We start from the raw sequence: 18502 nt of genomic DNA, 5'->3' as shown, positions 1-18502 counted from the left end.
GTGCATGGCAGCTATTTAGGTAATGATACCCAGAGTGTGACAGGAAGAGACAGAGTGTACAAACATAAAAAAAACAGCAAATAGGGTCAAAGGGGGAAAAAATGGTAAAAAGGCATAGTTAATGGCTCTTTACTTAAATGCACATAGTATTCAGAACAAAATAAATGCATTAATGGCACAAAGAGAGGTTAATGGGTATGATCTTATAAACATTACGGAGGCAAGGTTACAAGGAGATCAGAGCTGGGAACTAAATATTCAGAGGTATGTGACTTTTCAAAAGGACAAGCAGGAAGGAAAGGGTGGTGGGGTAACTTTGTTAGTACAAGATGGAATAAATATGATCACAAGAAACGATTTTGGTTCAGAAAACGTAGAATCCATATGGGTGAAGGTAATAAATAACAAAGAGAAGAGGACACTGGTGGGAGTAGTCCATAGGCCCCCAAACAGGAGCTATTCTGTAGGACAGATAATAAATCATGAGATATTAGAGCATGTAAAAAAAGGCAGCACATTAATCATGGATGACTTTAATCTTCATGTAGATTGGGATAATCAAATTGGCAGAGGTAGCCACAAGCAGGAATTCATAGTGTATTTGGAGCTGTTTCCTAAAACAATATGTTGTGGATCCAACCAGGGATCAGGCTATTTTGGCTCTGGTAATGTGTAATGAGGCAGATTTAATCAATGATCTCAGAGTAAAAGATACCCTTAATAATTTACCTTAATATGGTAGAATTTAGCATTCAGTTTGAGAGTGAGAAACTTGGGTCAAAGACAACCGTTCTAAACTTAAACAAGGGTAATTACAAAGAAATGAGGGCAGAGTGGACTGAGATAGGATTTTAGCAGAAAAAACAATTGATGAACAACGGACATTTAAGAAAATAGTTCATGACTCACAACAAAAATATTACCCAGTGAAGAAGCAGGAGGATCCAAAGAAGGTGATAAACCAACCATGGTTAACCAAGGAAGTTAAGGATAGTATCAGATTAAAAGAAAAGACATACAACATGCCAAAGATTACTGGTAAGCCAGAGGATTGGGAAAGTTTTAAAAAGCACTGGGATCAGTGCTGAGACTACAATTATTTGCAATATATATATTAATACCTTAGATGAGGGAAATATATGTACTGTCCCCAAATTTGCAGATGACACAAAAATAGATGGGAAGGCAAGTGGCGAGGCTGACACAGTCTACAGAGGGATATAGACAGGTTAAGTGAGTGGGCAAAAAAGTGGCAGATGGAATATAATGTGGGAAAATGTGAGGTTATGCACTTTAGCAAGGAGAATAGAGGAGCTGAATGTTATTTAAATGGAGAAAGACTGCAGAAGGCTGCAGCATGGAGGGATTTGGGCATCCTTGTGCATGAATCCCAAAAAGCTAACATACAAGTTCAGCAGGTAATAGGGAAGGCAAATAGAATGTTGGCCTTTATTTCAAAGGGAATGGATTATAAAAATAGGGAAGTCATGCTAAAACAAGGCACCTAGAATATTGAACAATTTTGTCCCCTTATCTAAGGAAATATATAGTGGCATTAGAGGCAGTCCAGAGAAGGTTCACTAGGTTGATTCCGGGTATGGAAAGATTTTCTTGTGAGGAGAAGTTGAGTTGGTTGGGCCTGTACTCATTGGAGTTTAGAAGAATGAGAGGCGACCTTATTGAAACATACAAGATTCTTAGGGGTCTTGACAGGGTAGATGTTGAGAGGTTGTTTCCCCTTGTGGGAGAGTCTAGGACCAGAGGGCATAGCCTCAGAGTAAGGGGTTGCCCATTTAAAACAGATGAGGAGGAATTTCTTCTCTCAAAGGGTAGTCAAGCTGTGGAATTCCTTACCACAGAGGGCTGTAGAGGCTGGGTCGTTAAGTATATTCAAGGCAGAGATAGACAGATTTTTAATCAGTAAGGGAATTGAGGATTATGGGGAAAAGACAGGAAAGTGGAGTTGAGGATTATCAGATCGGTTATGATCTCATTGAATGGCAGAGCAGACTCAATGGACCGAATGGCTTACTTCTGCTCCTATGTCTTAAGGCCTTATTGGCTGAATAGCCTCCTGTGCTGTAACCATTCTATGCTCCCATGATTCTTTTTGATGCATATTGAGGAAACCTTTTTGTTACTGGAACAAAGCTGGAAATTTTTAACTGGTGAATGCAAATCTGGCTAAGGTGGAAGACAATATCTGCATCTGTCTATATGGATGAAAGGGCACTAGTTACTGATTTAGTATAAGAGTGTCCAAGCTTTTGGCCTTCATGGCTCACATAGGTACATAACATGGAGTATCAGTGGCCACTTATAGAACTTAAATGAAAATTAATGGGGACCCAAATTTAGGTCAGCTTGCTGATACTAACCACCTTGGTATTTTGTTTTCATATTTACCAAACTTAACAAGGCATTGTGCTAAGGACAATAAAATTAAGTACAATCCAATGAATAAGAATTAAATGCAAATAGAACTGAGTTGACAAAGTCAAGGTTGCTAGCTTGCGGCCCGTGATCAGCATTTTTAACGGATCTAGTGCATGGGATGCTCTGTGGCAGTTGAATAAATGTGCCCTCTGCAGAAGATAAGGAAAATTATAATTTTCTCACGTGTCTGTGTGTTTTAATTTTTACTAAAATAATCTACATACCACCTTTTCCTAAAACCTCAACTACATATCTAGTTTGGAAGATTGCTAGATGGGTACTGCAAGGCTTCCTACTACTCTAGCTTAGTATGTTGATGCACAGCCACACACTTTCTACAATGTTAATTTTACTCTAGCTCTTTAAATCACAGATTTAAAATCTCCTCAAGTAACTAACTGTATTCATTATCGTCATTTCCTAATGCAATTAAGCATTTAGTCTGAAAAATTGCATTGCTGAATCTTCTCACTTTGAGGGATTTGTCAGCCGCATGCTTTGGTCACTTTGCAGAGTGGATAAGTTTTTCATATTTCCTGATTTGAAATTTGTGCCTAAAATTATGTAAGCTTCATTTATTCCTGAACTTACAAAGGAAAGATTTTGTCATCCACTACCCTTTCATGAAAGTGTGTTTTATTGACTTTAGATTTTTTTAATTCTTTCACAGGGTGTGGGCGTCACTAGGCCAGTATTAATTGCCCTGAGAGACGGCGGTGAGCCACCACCTTGAACCACTGCAGTCCATGTGGTGTAGGTTGACTCTCAATGCTATGAGGAAGGGAATTCCAGGATTTTGACCCAGCGACAATGAAAGAATGACGATATAGTTCCAAATAAGGAATGTGTGGGGCTTGGAAGGGAACTTGCAGGTGGTGGTGTTCCTATGCATCTGCTGCCCTTGTCCTTCTAAATAGTAGAGGTCGTGGGCTTGGAAAGTGTTGTCGACGGAGCCTTGAGTTGCTGCATTGCATCTTGTAGATGGTACACACTGCTGCTGCCACTGTTAGTGGTGCAGGTAATAAATGTTAAAGGTGATGGGTGGGGTGCCAGTCATGCGGGCTGCTTTGTCCTGGGTGGTGTCAAGCACCTTGAGTGTTGCTGGAGTTGCTACTCATCCTGGCAAGTGGAGAGCATTTCATCACATTCTTGACTTGTGTCTTGTAGATGGTAGTTAGGCTTTGGGGAGTCAGGAGTTGTGTTACTCGCCACAGAGCACCCAGCCTCTGACCTGCACTTGTAGCCACAGTATTTCTATGATTTTTGGTCTGTGGTAACCCGCAGGATTATGTTCGAGGGGGGTTCAGCAATGGTAATGCCATTGAATGTCAAAGGGAGATGGTTAAATTCTCTCTTGTTGGAAATGGTCATTGCTTAGCACCCGTGTGGTGCGAATGTTACTTACCACTTATCAATCCAAGCCTGAATGTTGTCCAGGGCTACTTCGTGTCTGAGGACTCGCGAATGGTACTGAACATCCCCTCTTCTGACCTGACCTTATGATAGAGGGATAGTCATTGATGAAGCAGCTGAAGATTGTTGGGCCTAGAACACTACGTTGTGGGACTCGTGCAGCGATGTCCTGGGACTGAGATGATTACCTCGAACAACCACAACCATGTTCCTTTGTGCTAGATATGACTCCAACCAGTGGAGAGATTCCCCCTGATTCCCATTGACCCCATTTTGCTAGGGCTCCTTAATGCCACACACATCAAATGCTGCCTTTAGGTCAAGGGGTAGTCACTCTCACCTCACTTCACCTCACCAGTTCAGCTCATTTATCCATGTTTGGACCAAGGTTGTAATGCAGTCAGGAGTTGTGACCCTGGCAGAACCCAAACTTGCGGGTCAATGAACAGGTTATTGCCGAGTAGTGCCACTAGATAGCATAGTCAATAGCACCTTCCATCACTTTGATGATCTAGAGTAGACTGATGGAGCAATAATTGGTTGGGTTAGATTTGTCTTGCTTTTGTGGACAGGACATATCTGGGCAACTTTCCACATTGCAGGGTAGATGCCAATGTTGTAGCTCTACTGGAACAGCCTGGCTAGAGGCGTGGTTAGTTTTGGAGCAATACTACTGCCAGAATGTTGTCAGGGCCAATAGCCATTGCAGTATCCAGTGCCTTCAGACGTTTCTCGATGCTGGAGACCTCTGGAGGAGGTCAAGATGGATCACCCACTCAGCACTTCTGGCTGAAGATGATTGCAAATTCTTCAGCCTTGCCTTTTGCACTAATGTGCTGAGCTCCCCCATCATTGAGGTTGGGTATATTTGTGGGGACTTCTGCTCCAGTTAGTTGTTTAATTGTCCACCACCATTCCCAACTGGAAGTGGCAGGACTGCAGAGCTTACACCTGATGTATTGGTTGTGGAATCACTTAACTCTGCCTGTTGTGTGCTGCTTTCACTCTTTGGCCTGCAAATAGTCCTGTGTTGTAGCTTCACCAGATTGACACCTCAGTTTTTCGTATGTCTGGTGCTGCTCCTGCTGTGCCCTCCTGCGCTGTTCATTGAACCAGAACTTTACTGTTCAGTTTTAGTAACACAAAGCCTGTCCAGTAACTGAAATCATTTAATGTTTTTAGTGCCATAATATTGAGTTTATCCAGTCGAAAACAGCGACTGATTAATTGTTTTAGTGAATGGTTTATCATATTCCAAGGCTCCAGCAGCAAGAGTTTTAGTCAGTGTATTGCATGAAAGTGGATTTCCAGAATGATTGGCCTTTGTAGTATCTGGGAATGCTATCCAACACAAGTTGGAGTTGGGGCAGTGATATTACTCCCACACTTTTGCCTCTTACAGAAGGAATTGTTTCTATTCCCATTACAAACCTTTGCATCAATCAAATAAATTGAGCAACCTACCCACATTATTTGTAGAGAATGTAACTTCAGCAAAGATGAATATATTTCTCAGCACTTTTATCTGTTTGAAGTTTTGATCTGGATTCACTCAATAGTTTTTTAAACCTTGACAGGTACATTGCAAAGTTCCTGTCAACAGGCACAGCTCAAATTGCATACTATTTCTCAAGCTCAAGAAAACTTTGACTTGAATATAGTTTTCTTGTGAAACCCATGTCCATACGTGGATGGCTTCTAAACTGATCTTGCACGATGGCTGCAGTACTTACATTTTTGTAGCATTCATTATGTTCAGCGTGATGTTTCAAAGCAATTTTATAGGGTGGCAGATTGTGTGTTGGCACCAAGCTGAAAGGGGATAAAAGAGGGTGTTGGTTAGGTGAGGTCAACACATAGTGGAAAGGAAGGATCTTGAGATTTTTGAAACTAAGAAGGGAGGTGACGTCAATGTGGAGGAACTGGGGGTGAGTATTCCAGAAAGTGGAGCATGTTACCTGAATGATCAGACAGCAATGGTGGAGGGAATGGAGTGGGGCCATAAAGAAAACAAACCACTAGGATTTTGACTCTTAGACATTTCAGAAAGTGTCAAGAAAGTTTGTAGAAGGACCCATAGTTATTATAATGTTCTCCCTCCAGATTGGTGCAGAGGACTCCCACTGTCATAAGTAGATTCAGAGCTCAAAATGGGACGAGTATTAAATGAATAAGTCATCAATTTTACCACAGCAAAGTCTTATGCTTATAGCAAGTCATTATACCATCTAAAGAAGGATCTTTCCCAGCACTTGCAAATGGAGCATTTTTTCCCCAACCAGTAATAATGCCACAAAATATTAAGAATTAACTCCTTTAAAACAATACCTCCTCAACTCAGATACATGTTGACACATACTTGTAATCTACACCGCACTTACCTCAATATTGAAACTCAAATTTTAAAGTTAACCTGAGCAAAATCTAGACTGAATTAGACCACATGGCCTTATTTTGCACCTGTCCTTATTAACACAGTTGAAATCAAAGTGAAAGTATAAGGAATCATAGGATTCAATTTAAATTTTTTTAAATTGCACATTTTGGAAATCTAGAATAAAATCAAAAATGCTGAAAATAAACACCATCTAAAAAGAAATGACAGGTTAACGTTCTGGGTAGAGACCATTTATTAGAATCAGAACAGGAATGCTTGCTGTAACATAGATGCTGCTGGTTGACTAAAAATTGCCATTGGTTGAGACCTTGGTGCAGGTTGCTTACCCCATATCTCATTTGCAGAAGGGGGTGGTGAGGTGAAACTAAGAAGAATTCAGGAGAGTCTCAAGGGATTCATTCCCTCATTAAGATGAAAAATTACGGGAAAATATGGATTAAAAAAATATATAAATGAACAACTCTACATGGTAAGCAGCTTTCTTTCTTTAAAATACTGCAATGGAGCTACCTCAAAGTCAGCACTAAGACCATTCTTGTTTCTTACATAAAATTATTTCTGCAATATTTTATAAACTATTACCATAGAATGTAATTTTAAAAATGCAGAACACTTAGCCAAGTGTTTTTATCCACTTGCGCCACCTGGTCTAATCCTCATGCTCCAAAAATCCTTCAATATTTATCTTTTTTTAAGCAAGTGCCTAATTTATAGGTTTGCTCCTAAAATGGTTTGTGGTTGAAAATTCCGTCTTGATGTTTTCTAACTTCCCCCTTAATTCTTATCACTCTTGTTATGACCATAAATTTGTCCCCTCTTACTTCCATTTTCTTGACCAATGGAAACATCCTAACACCCCTCAATCTTGAAGATATCTATCAATTAGCTATTAACCTTACGAGCTCTTATTTAAAAAGAACTCTCAAGCCCCTCATCATAATGGTAATCTCCCGTCCTTGCTAACATTCTAGAGAATTACATTGAACCTTTTTGCATTGCTATTAAAGCTGTCTTATAATTGAATTCCCAAAATGAGGTGTCAACCTGGTGGAGCTATAACACAGGACTACTGGCGCCAAATAGCATAAGCAGCAAGTGATAGACAGGGCTAAACGATCCGACAACCAACAGATCAGATCTAAGCTCTGTAGTCCTGCCATACCCAGTCGTGAATGATGGTGGACAATTAAACAACTCATTGGAGGAGGAGGCTTCACAAACAACCCCATCCTCAATGATGGAGGAGTCCAGCACATCAGTGTAAAAGATAAGGCTGAAGCATTTGCTTCAGCCAGAAGTGCCAACTGGATGATCCATCTCAGCCTCCTCCAGAGGTCCCCAGCATCACGGATGCCAATCTTCAGCCAATTCGATTCACTCCACGTGATATCAAGAAACAGCTGAAGGTGCTGGACATTGCAAAGGCTATGGGCCCTGAAAATATTCTGGCAATAGTTCTGAAGACTTGTGCTCCAGAACTTTCCGTGCCCCTAGCCAAGCTGTTCCAGTATAGTTACTACACTAGCATCTACCTGGCTATGTGGAAAATTGCCCAGGTATGCCCTGTACACAAAAAGCAGGACAAATCCAACCTGGCCAATTACCACCCCATCAGTCTACTCTCGATCATCAGTAAAGTAATGGAAGGGGTAATCAACAGTGCTGTCAAGCGGCACTTGCTTATCAATAGCCTGCTCACTGACACCCAGTTTGGGTTCCGCCGGGGCCACTCAGCTCCTGACCTCATTACAACCTTGGTTCAAACATGGACAAAAGAGTTGAACACCCGAGGTGAAGTGCAGGTGACTGCCTTTGACCTCAAGGCAGCATTTGACAGAGTGTAGCATCAAGGAGCCATAGTAAAACAGGAGTCACTGGGAATCTGGGGAAAAACTCTCCTCTGGTTGGAGTCATACCCATCACAAAGGAAGACGGTTCTGGTTATTGGAGGTCAGTCATCTTAGCTCCAGGACATCACTGCACGAGAGCGTAATGCTCTCAGCCCAACCATCTTCAACTGCTTCATCAATGGCCTTCCTTCCAACATAAAGTCGGAAGTGGGGATGTTCGCTGATGATTGCACAATGATCACCATTCATGACTCCTCCGGTACTGAAGCAGCCTATGTCCAAATGCAGCAAGACCTGGACAATATCCAGGCTTGGGTTGAAAAGTGGCAAGTAACATTTGCACCACACAAGTGTCAGGCAATGACCATCTCCAACAAGAGAGAATCCAACCATCGCCCCTTGATGTTTAGTGGCATTACCATCACTGAATACCCCACTATCAACATCCTGAGGGTTACCATTGAACAGAAACTGAACTGGACTAGCCATTTAATACTGTGGCTACAAGAGCAGGTCAGAGGCTAGGAATCGTGCAACCACCTGACTCCCCAAAGCCTGTCCACCATCTACAAGGCACAAGTCAGGAGTGTGACGGAATACTCCCCACTTGCCTGGATGAGTGCAGCTCCCACAACACTCGAAGCTTGACACCATCCAGGACAAAGCAGCCCTCTCGATTGGCACCACATCCACAAATGTTCGCTCCCTCCACCACCGACGCACAGTGGCAGCCGTGTGTACCATCTACAAGATGCACTGCAGGAATTCACCAAGGCTCGTTAGAGAGCACCTTCCAAACCCCCAACCACTACCATCTAGAAGGACAAGGGCAGAAGATAGTTGGGAACACCACCACCTAGTAGTTCCCCTCCAAGTCACTTACCATCCTGACTTGGAACACATATCGCTGTTCCTGCACTGTCACTGGGTCAAAACCCTGAACTCCCTTCCTAATAGCACTGTGGGTGTACCCACACCACATGGACTGCAATGGGTTAAGAAGGCAGCTCACCACAACCTTCTCAAGGACAACTAGGGATGGGCAATAAATGCTGGCCCAGCTGGTGAAGCCCACATCCCATGAATGAATTAAAAAAAATGTTACTTAATGGTCCAATTAAACATCACTTTCTTGCTTTATTTTTCTATGCCTCTAGATACATACTGTTTGCTGATTTAAGGTCTTTTCTACTTCTGCCGAGCAAGGTTCCTCCCTCTGCATATTTAAAAGCTTGAGTAATCAGGAGCATAAACTCTGTCCAATGCTGTTACTTTTCATAGCCCAGGTTGAAACCAAATATAGGCTGAAATAAGGGTCTTCCAGATCTGTTATCAGTTAGTTAATTGAGCATCTAAACATAGAGCAGTAACGCTGTTGTGTTGTTTCTGTTCCTGCAGTAACTAATTTATTTACTGATAGTGAAATATCGCAAATTTAGATATGCAAACATTTTTGAATTCGTGCCGGAAGACGAGAATATGCTAAATTTAAAGAAGTCAACATACCTGTAGTACAGTGCTCATGTCTCTGAATACAGTCAATGTTGGTCTTACAAACTATGCTATTCTGAAATATATTAATTCTGTATGATTAAATAAGCATCAGTAAATGTTTTCAGGATTAATTTGAACTTTTATAAACAGCCAGTTCAAGTGAAACACCTTAGCTCACAATGGGGGAAAATAGCTTGTGGCCTTTGATGCAACAGATACAGGATGTTAGTTTGTCTGGGTTAATGTACTTCTGCTATTTTAAACATTCCACTTCCTTGGTATTTTCAGTTCCTTCAAAAGTAATGTGTTTTTGAATAGGAATTCAACAAGTTTCATTTCCAGTTCAAAGTAGAAGTGATTTGCAATTTTAAAAAATAATTCTGCTGCTTTTGAGAACTCTATGTACAAGAGTATTTTCAATATGCATTAATATAGGAGCATTCCAATTGCCTCATTATTTCCATTGACTTAATTGTGACCTTTTAAATTGATTGCTACTTTCCAATGTGATAGAACCTGTGTAAAAAGTACAATGTGTCAAACTGCACATTGGATTGGTGCAGTGAATGGACTAGCTACAAAGTCTTTAAATGATAGCTGAGAAATGGGAATAATTTCTGGTTCTGGCCAAAAGTTAAGAGAAGTAGTGTCTTGGTTTTCAGTTAACCTGTGCAACATCACTTACCCAGGACAGGGAATATGGAGTTCACTCCTGTTGACCAGCAACATCCTAACATGCTTTCAAGAAATTTAGTTTTATACTTCTATCCATCGTTACTCTGATGCAAGGAACTCACATTACTTAGAATCAAAGTACTTTTAAGCCAGTTACTCTTGAAAACACCTGTATAGATGATACAAAAGCAACATATTGCAGGTCCTGGAAATCAGAAATAAAAACTGAAAATGACAAATACGTAGCAGGTCAGACAGCATCCGTGGAGAGAGACATGGTTAATGTTTCAGGCTGATGATTTTTTTTTGTCAGGATTATAATTGATAACTGTTTTAGAAGAAACAACTCTTACTTGGCATGATGGAATGATTTCACTACAAGTGTAGATGATTCAAGCAAGATAAGTGCTACAAAATGGTGTATGCAACCACAAATTAGTGAAAGGAAATGCTTCCACTTAAAGTCATCAAGTTTGAAAATCAGAAGATGAGTATTGCTAAAAAAAAGAGACTTTTTGCCTTGCGCTCATCAGGACAGATTCACAAGAATACCATTTCTCAAAGGGAACAACAATTCATACTGCATGAGAAGAGGGTACTGATTGGTTGGCAAGTGGACTCTGTGTTCAAACTCCTGTATTCCCAGCTATCCCACCACTAACCAGTCCTCGAAAGCGCACCTAGCTGATCCACTGCGCGCACATTGTGGGATATCTAACAACTTGGCCGATTTTCTCATGCAGCATAAGTGTCTTGTAATGTTGCGAGGCCTCAAGGTCAACCCAGAGATACATATCTGTAAGTTAAGTTCCATAATGCGCTATCTTATCTTTGACTGGTTCAGCATAGCATGAATTGGCCAAATGGTCGAGCGAGTTGCAACAACCAGTTCTGAGCAAGTTTTCCACATACACTGTGAAGGATTCCTTCACCCTGAGAAGACCATGTAGGACTTGCATATCGATAGCAGTGTTGGGTACATATGCTCATTTGGATCACCTCTAGGCCCAGCTCTCACCAACATCTTTGTTGGTTTCCACAAGAAACGTTCTTTCAATGGAATGACGTCTAACCACCTACCTTTTGCATATTTCTGACACACAGATTATATGTTTGCTACAATCCTTACACGCCTTTTAATGGGCTCTGTCCTGTGCTCAAATTCACCTTTGAAATGGAGCAGTCAAATGACCTCCCATGCTAGATAAGAAATTTGCCAATGCGTTCTCTACTACTGTCTACCACAAGCCCACTTTCACTGGTCAATATAGGCAATGGGATTCTTACAGTTCCATGCGCTAAGAGATTGGCTTTATGTCAATCTCATAAATAGGGGTGGTGCCATTTGCTCACCATGCAAGCTTGATGCTGAAATAGGGCACATCAAAGCTATCCTGTGGGATAATGGCTACCCTGATCAGATCATTGCCCACTGTATATCATGCAAAGAAAAGTCATTAATGAGCTAAGACCGTTATTTTTGGTCCGGAAAAGTGCTCTGTCTACCTTAGGGCTACCCTGTAAGGTGTCTCAAAAATTTAAGCAACAGGGGAAGCTAGCCATTTCATATTGCTGCTATGCAGTTGCAATACAAGTGGCATTCTCCACTAGCAGGATGCTGCTGTCAAGCCAAAAAGATATTCTGCCTTCCACACAAATGAGTAATGTGGTATGTGAATTTCATAGGTCTTAGGAGCAGGAGTACACCATCCAGCCCTTCGAACCTGTATTGCCTTTTGATGAGATTCAAATTGTGGTTTCAATTTCACTTCCCTGTTTGCCCCCCGCCCCCCAATAACTCTCAATTCCCTTGTCTGTTAAAAATTTATTTAGCCCGACCTTGAATGAATTCATTGACACATCCTCCACTGCTTTCTGGCGAAGAGAATTCCATAGACCAGCAACCCTCAAAGGGAAGAAAACCTATTTTTTAAACCTTATCCCCTAGTTCTAGTCTCCCCCACATATCCACACGATATCCACCCTAAGTTTACTCAAGATCCTATATGTTTCAATAAGATCACCTGTTGTTCTTCTAACCTCCAATGGACATAACCCCAACTGCTTCAATCTTTTTTCAGTACCGGTGTGATGTCAGGTATGTAGGCCATACATCCCAATAACTGGGGGATCACATCAAACAACATGTCCCTTTGCAAAAACAGAATTACCTGGAAAAACTCAGCAGGTCTGGCAGCATCATTGATGCTGCCAGACCTGCTGATTTTTTCCAGGTAATTCTGTTTTTGTTTTGGATTTCCAGCATCCGCAGTTTTTTTGTTTTTAACATGTCCCTTTGGCTGTTCGTAACAGGCAAAGTACTGACCGTATCAACCAACCAATGCTTAGAAAACTCATAACATAGTGTCCAACAACAGATGTGATTCCACTATTGGACAACACTTGCTAAACAATCCTGATTGTGCTAAGAATTACACTGGCAACCAATTTAAGATTTATCACTCAGGCTTGCAGTGTGGCTCACTTACGTGTGCTAGAAACTACATATATTCACACACTGGGCCCTGTCCTTTGCAAACAGAAGAACATGTTCACGTATTGCACCTTTTTCGACTCAACAAAAGCCATTCCCTGATTCATCCCCTATGGCAATTCTTTAACCAATCAGTTGACCTGCCTGGTTTGAATTTGGAAGCTTGGCAGTTTAACTGTTCCCTGGTGCATTCTCAGTGGCAGTGCCCCTACCAATCAGAATCCACTTGCCAACGAGTCACTGCCCTCTTCTCATGCAGCATAAATTGTTGTTCCCTTGAGATTTGGTATTCTTGCAAATCTGTCCTGATGAGTGCAAGACAAAAAGCTTCAACAACATGTCTCTTTCTTTCAGCAAAACTAAAGTTCTGTAAAATTAGAACAATTCTTAATAAAATGAATCTTGTTGACTTTAGCTAAACCTTCAGAGGAACTCTGAGAAGGTTTAGTACCAAGATGTGCAGTGTGCAGGCCCACCACCACGTGGATACACCCTGGTGCTGGTGAACCAAATGCCCCAGTTACTGACAAATAGCACAGTAGCCTTGTGGATATCTTGAGAGAGTTGAGAGCTAAGGGAGTATGCCCTGACAAAAATTCTGGAGTGGTACCCAAAAGCAGACTGTCTAAATATGTCATTTTTCCAGCAACTCCTGCAACCAAACGTAGTGCTTTACATTCCTTTAGACCCAACCGAGGAGGTCTGGAGGGGGCACCCTGATGTTGGACAGTTCAGGGTGTCCTTAAACTTGATTCAGTCTTGCGCCCTGGCGAGGACATTCCAGTTTCGCTGCAGAGTGTTAACACAACACGGGAGGCAGCAGCTAGATGTGATATGCCCCACTCGATTGGTGTAGAGAACAGGTGCTACAGGCTGTTTCCGATGGTGGGAGGAACCATAGTGTCCCCCTGGCCAGCCACTGCCCACCTCATTGAGTAGCCTCCAACTCATAAGGTGCTGACCCGCCATGTTCCACCTGCTTCAGTGGGTGCTTGGAGTATGTACTCAACAAGTGGACTGCATTCATTGCACCATGCAAACAAACAAAAGAAAGGGGATGCCAACTCTTCAGTTGGCAAGCTGAAACATCAGGACCATGTGTGCACAATTGACAGACGACTTGCGGCTGTTCGATAACATGCATCCTGTGATTGACATGGAACTTGAAAGGCTGAACATTAACTTAGCTTCCCTACGAAAGACAAGACTTGCCGTGAGAGGATCACTGAAAAAAAAAATTACATACAAAAACAGAATTACCTGGAAAAACTCAGCAGGTCTGGCAGCATCGGTGGAGAAGAAAAGAGTTGACGTTTGGAGTCCTCATGACCCTTCAACAGAACTAGGTGAATCCAAGGAAGGGGTGAAATATAAGCTGGTTTAAGGTGTGTGTTGGGGGAGTTGGGCGGGGGGGCGGGGGAGTGTGGGGGGGGTGGGGGGTGGGTGTGGTTGTAGGGACAAACAAGCAGTGATAGAAGCAGATCATCAAAAGATGTCACAGACAACAGAACAAAAGAACACATAGGTGTTGAAGTTGGTGATATATATCTAAACGAATGCGCTAATTAAGAATGGATGGTTGGGGAATTAAGGTATAGCTCTAGTGGGGGTGGGGGAGCATAAAAGATTTAAAAATATTTAGAAATAATGGAAATAGGTGAGAAAAGAAAAATCTATATAATTTATTAGAAAAAACAAAAGGAAGGGGGAAGAAACAGAAAGGGGGTGGGGATGCAGGAGGGAGTTCAGGACCTAAAGTTGTTGAGTTCAATATTCAATCTGGAAGGCTGTAAAGTGCCTATTCGGAAGATGAGGTGTTGTTCCTCCAGTTTGCGTTGGGCTTCACTGGAACAATGCAGCAAGCCAAAAACAGACATGTGGGCAAGAGAGCAGGGTGGAGTGTTAAAATGGCAAGCGACAGGGAGGTTTGGGTCATTCTTGCGGACAGACCGCAGGTGTTCTGCAAAGCGGTCACCCAGTTTACGTTTGGTCTCTCCAATGTAGAGGAGACCACATTGGGAGCAATGAATACAGCAGACTAAGTTGGGGGAAATGCAAGTGAAATGCTGCTTCACTTGAAAGGAGTGTTTGGGCCCTTGGACGGTGAGGAAAGAGGAAGTGAAGGGGCAGGTGTTACATCTTTTGCATGGGCATGGGGTGGTGCCGCAGGTGGGGGTTGGGGAGTAGGGGGTGATGGAGGAGTGGACCAGAATGCCGATAGGGGGGATGAAGGGAAGATGTGTTTGGTGGTGGCATCATGCTGGAGTTGGTGGAAATGGCGGAGGATGATCCTTTGAATGCGGAGGCTGGTGGGGTGATAAGTGAGGACAAGGGGACCCTATCATGTTTCTGGGAGGAGTGGAAGGCGTGAGGGCGAATGCGCGGGAGATGGGCCGGACACGGTTGAGGGTCCTGTCAACGACCGTGGATGGAAAACCTCGGTTAAGGAAGAAGGAAGAGATGTCAGAGGAACTGTTTTTGAAGGTGGCATCATCGGAACAGATGCGACGGAGGCGAAGGAACTGAGAATGGGATGGAGTCCTTACAGAAAGTGGGGTGTGAGGAGCTGTAGTCGAGGTAGCTGTGGGAGTTGGTAGGCTTGTAATGGATATTGGTGGACAGTCTATCACCAGAGATTGAGACAGAAAGGTCAAGGAAGGGAAGGGAAGTGTCAGAGATGGACCACGTGAAAATGATGGAGGGTTGGAGATTGGAAGCAAAATTAATAAATTTTTCCAAGTCCCGACAAGAGCATGAAGCAGCACCGAAGTAATCATCGATGTACCGGAGAAAGAATTGTGGAAGGGGGCCGGAATAGGACTGGAACAAGGAATGTTCCCCATATCCCATAAAGAGACAGGCATAGCTGGGGCCCATGCAGGTACCCATAGCCACACCTTTTATTTGGAGGAAGTGAGAGGAGTTGAAGGAGAAATTGTTCAGCGTGAGAACAAGTTCAGCCAGACGGAGGAGAGTAGTGGTGGATGGGGATTGTTCGGGCCTATGTTTGAGGAAGAAGCTAAGGACCTTCAGACCATCCTGGTGGTGGATGGAGGTGTAGAGGGATTGGACATCCATGGTGAAGAGGAAGCGGTTAGGGCCAGGGAACTGGAAATTGTTGATGTGACATAAGGTGTCAGAGGAATCACGGATGTAGGTGGGAAGGGACTGGACAAGGGGAGAGAGAATGGAGTCAAGATAACGAGAAATGAGTTCTGTGGGGCAGGAGCAAGCTGACACAATTGGTCTACTGGGACAGTTCTGTTTGTGGATTTTGGGTAGGAGGTAGAAGCAGGCCGTCCAAGGTTGGGCGACTATCAGGTTGGAAGCTGTGGGAGGAAGATCCCCAGAGGAGATGAGATCAATGACAGTCATTACATGTTCATCTGGCAAGGGATGAGTTCAGAGGAAAGACATAAATAAGGGTGTAGGCTTCATTGTCAGGAATTTGCTATTCTTGATGATTAAACCCCCCAGCTCCCTCCAAAATGGCTTGGAGCACATTCTCTCCATCCACCTCTCAACTCAAACAAGGACAGTTAATTTCATACATATCTATGCTCCAATGCTGTGCTCCACTACAGAGGCAAAAGACTAGTTCCATGAGGAGCTTGACGCTGCTATCAGCAGGATCCCTAAGTCAGAACACCTTTTCCTACAGGGGATTTCAGTGAAAAGGTAGGTGGGCACCATGAGGCATGGCCCTCCTACCTCAGGCACAGGAACGTGGGAAAGCTAATGAGAAAGGACATACACAACTTGCTTTGCTGCTACCATGAACTTTGTGTAACTAACACCTTTCAGAACAAAACATGCTGCAAGGTTTCCTGATGATATCCGAGATCAGGACATTGGTACCAACCGGATCTGATCATCACCAGATGTGACCCTCTGAACAATATTCTCAACACATGCAGCTGCCACAGTGTTGACTGATATAGATCACTTCCTGGTGTGCTCCAGAATCAGGATGTAAACCTTGAAGCTTTTTCATTCAAATCAGAAATGCCATCCTCGTATCTATGTTAGTCATACTACCAACCCAGATAAAACCCAACAGTTCCTTGACTCAGTTGAACAGGAGCTCTCTGGCACTCCAACGATGAGTGAAGAAGCAAAATGGCATTCAGGACACCATCTGCAATGCTACTGTCTCACCAGATTGGAAGCAAGATTGGAAAAATGTTGACTGATTCAAGACTAATGCCTCTGTGGAGGAACTTGCCATTGAAGCCAAGCAGTCCACTCTTCTTAATTGCATGAGGGATCCAAGCAAAAAGACTGCATAAGAAATGCCCGAAGTATAGTCCAACAGACTGTTAGGGGTGCATCATTGACTACTGGTTACAATATTGCCAGAATATCCAGTAGTCTCTCAACATGTGATGCTAGTGAATGTACGAAGGGATCAAAAAAGCAACAGGTCCATCAGCAAAAAAAAAACTCCATTGAAAACAAAAGCATGGGAGGTCATCACAAACTGCAATAAATAGATGAAGAGATGGGTGTAACACATTGATTTGTATTCTATTGAGAACACTCACTAAGGAAGCTCAAGACATTGTAGAAAACCTGCCTGTCTTGGTAGAGCTGGATACCAAATCCAAAGTGGAGGAGCTTGGCAAAATAATTGACTCACTTGAAAAGCTGTAGGTGCTGATGTTATACCTACTGAACTGGCACTCATGCAGCATCTGCACGAGCTTCGTTATCTCTGCTGGGGGGAAGGGACCAGTGCCCCAGGATATGGGTGATGCAGAGATTATGACCCTGTACAAAACAAGGGTAACCGCAGTGATTGTAACAACTGTCAAGGCATCACCCTGCTGAGCATTGTGGGAAACGTATTCGCCCTTGTTGCACTCATCAGACTTGCAGATCCTGGCTGAGTGCATCCACCCCAAATTGCAGTATGGTTCAGAACCAGAAGATCTACAATTGACATAACCTTCTCAGTCTGGTAGCTGTAAGAGAAATGCAGTGAACAAAGGAGATCACAGTATATTGCCTTCATCGATCTCACCAAGGCATTCGACCATGTGAGCAAAAGCGGTCTCTTCAAGCTCCTGGAGAAAATTGGCTGTGTGCCAAAGCTGCTCAGTGTGACCTCCTTTCCATGACATGGGTAAGGTCAGCTATAATGGGGCAATATTGGGACCCTTTGAGATCTGCAGTGGGGTCAAAAGGCCTATGTTCCGGCACCAACAGCAACAAAGAAGAAAATATGCCATTAGGTCATCTACAGAGGGTGCCTACTTACCAGAACTGGCAGAAATTTTTTACTTGATAAAATCAACACATGCCACCAAAGCTGCAGCCATTATGTCCAAGTTGAATAAGAGAGCGTAGAACAACAGCGACCTGACTAAAAGCGCCAACCTGCGAGTCTATAAAGCCTGCATCTCCAGTGCATTCCTCTACAGTATAGAGACCTAGACAAATAATCTAGTTAGGAAAAAAGGCTGAACAGTTTGCACCTTTATTGTCTCAGACATATATTTGGCATTTCTAGGCAGGACAAGATGACCAACTCAGATCCTGTAGCTTGTTAATACATCAGTATACATTCATTGCTAAGCCAACAACGTCAGCACTGGCTCGGCCACGTTCATCAGATGGATACCAGCCATGCACACACAGACCTCCTGTACGATGAGCTGGTCACTAGGTTATGACCTCTTGCTCCTGGGTAATATACCACCGCTGCAAGGACACCTGCAAGCAAGATATAAAAGTGCCCGA

At 42.9% G+C, this 18502-nt stretch overlaps 2 protein-coding genes across 8 annotated transcripts in view; one reads left to right on the top strand and one right to left on the bottom strand.

Annotated features, from left to right (window-relative positions):
• The window catches only part of caska (calcium/calmodulin-dependent serine protein kinase a), a 494230-nt gene that overhangs the window by 231529 nt on the left and 244199 nt on the right, over positions 1-18502 (top strand). The window lies entirely within an intron of this gene.
• Positions 1-18502, bottom strand: part of LOC121290408 (probable G-protein coupled receptor 34) — a 64935-nt gene that overhangs the window by 4573 nt on the left and 41860 nt on the right. For 3 of the 4 annotated variants that reach the window (XM_041210845.1, XM_041210844.1, XM_041210847.1), the window contains exon 2: positions 5583-5661. In XM_041210845.1, coding sequence (XP_041066779.1) covers positions 5583-5599 — 17 coding nt within the window. In that variant the 5' untranslated portion in view covers positions 5600-5661. Of the gene's footprint in view, positions 1-5582; positions 5662-9262; positions 9286-18502 lie in introns of those variants that run through there. The other variant, XM_041210846.1, reaches the window with a different exon arrangement.

This window comes from Carcharodon carcharias, chromosome 18 (assembly GCF_017639515.1).
Source record: "Carcharodon carcharias isolate sCarCar2 chromosome 18, sCarCar2.pri, whole genome shotgun sequence".
NCBI lineage: Eukaryota > Metazoa > Chordata > Chondrichthyes > Lamniformes > Lamnidae > Carcharodon > Carcharodon carcharias.
The sequence above is the reverse complement of the archived record's forward strand: the minus strand, read 5'-3'. Positions and strand labels throughout refer to the sequence as shown.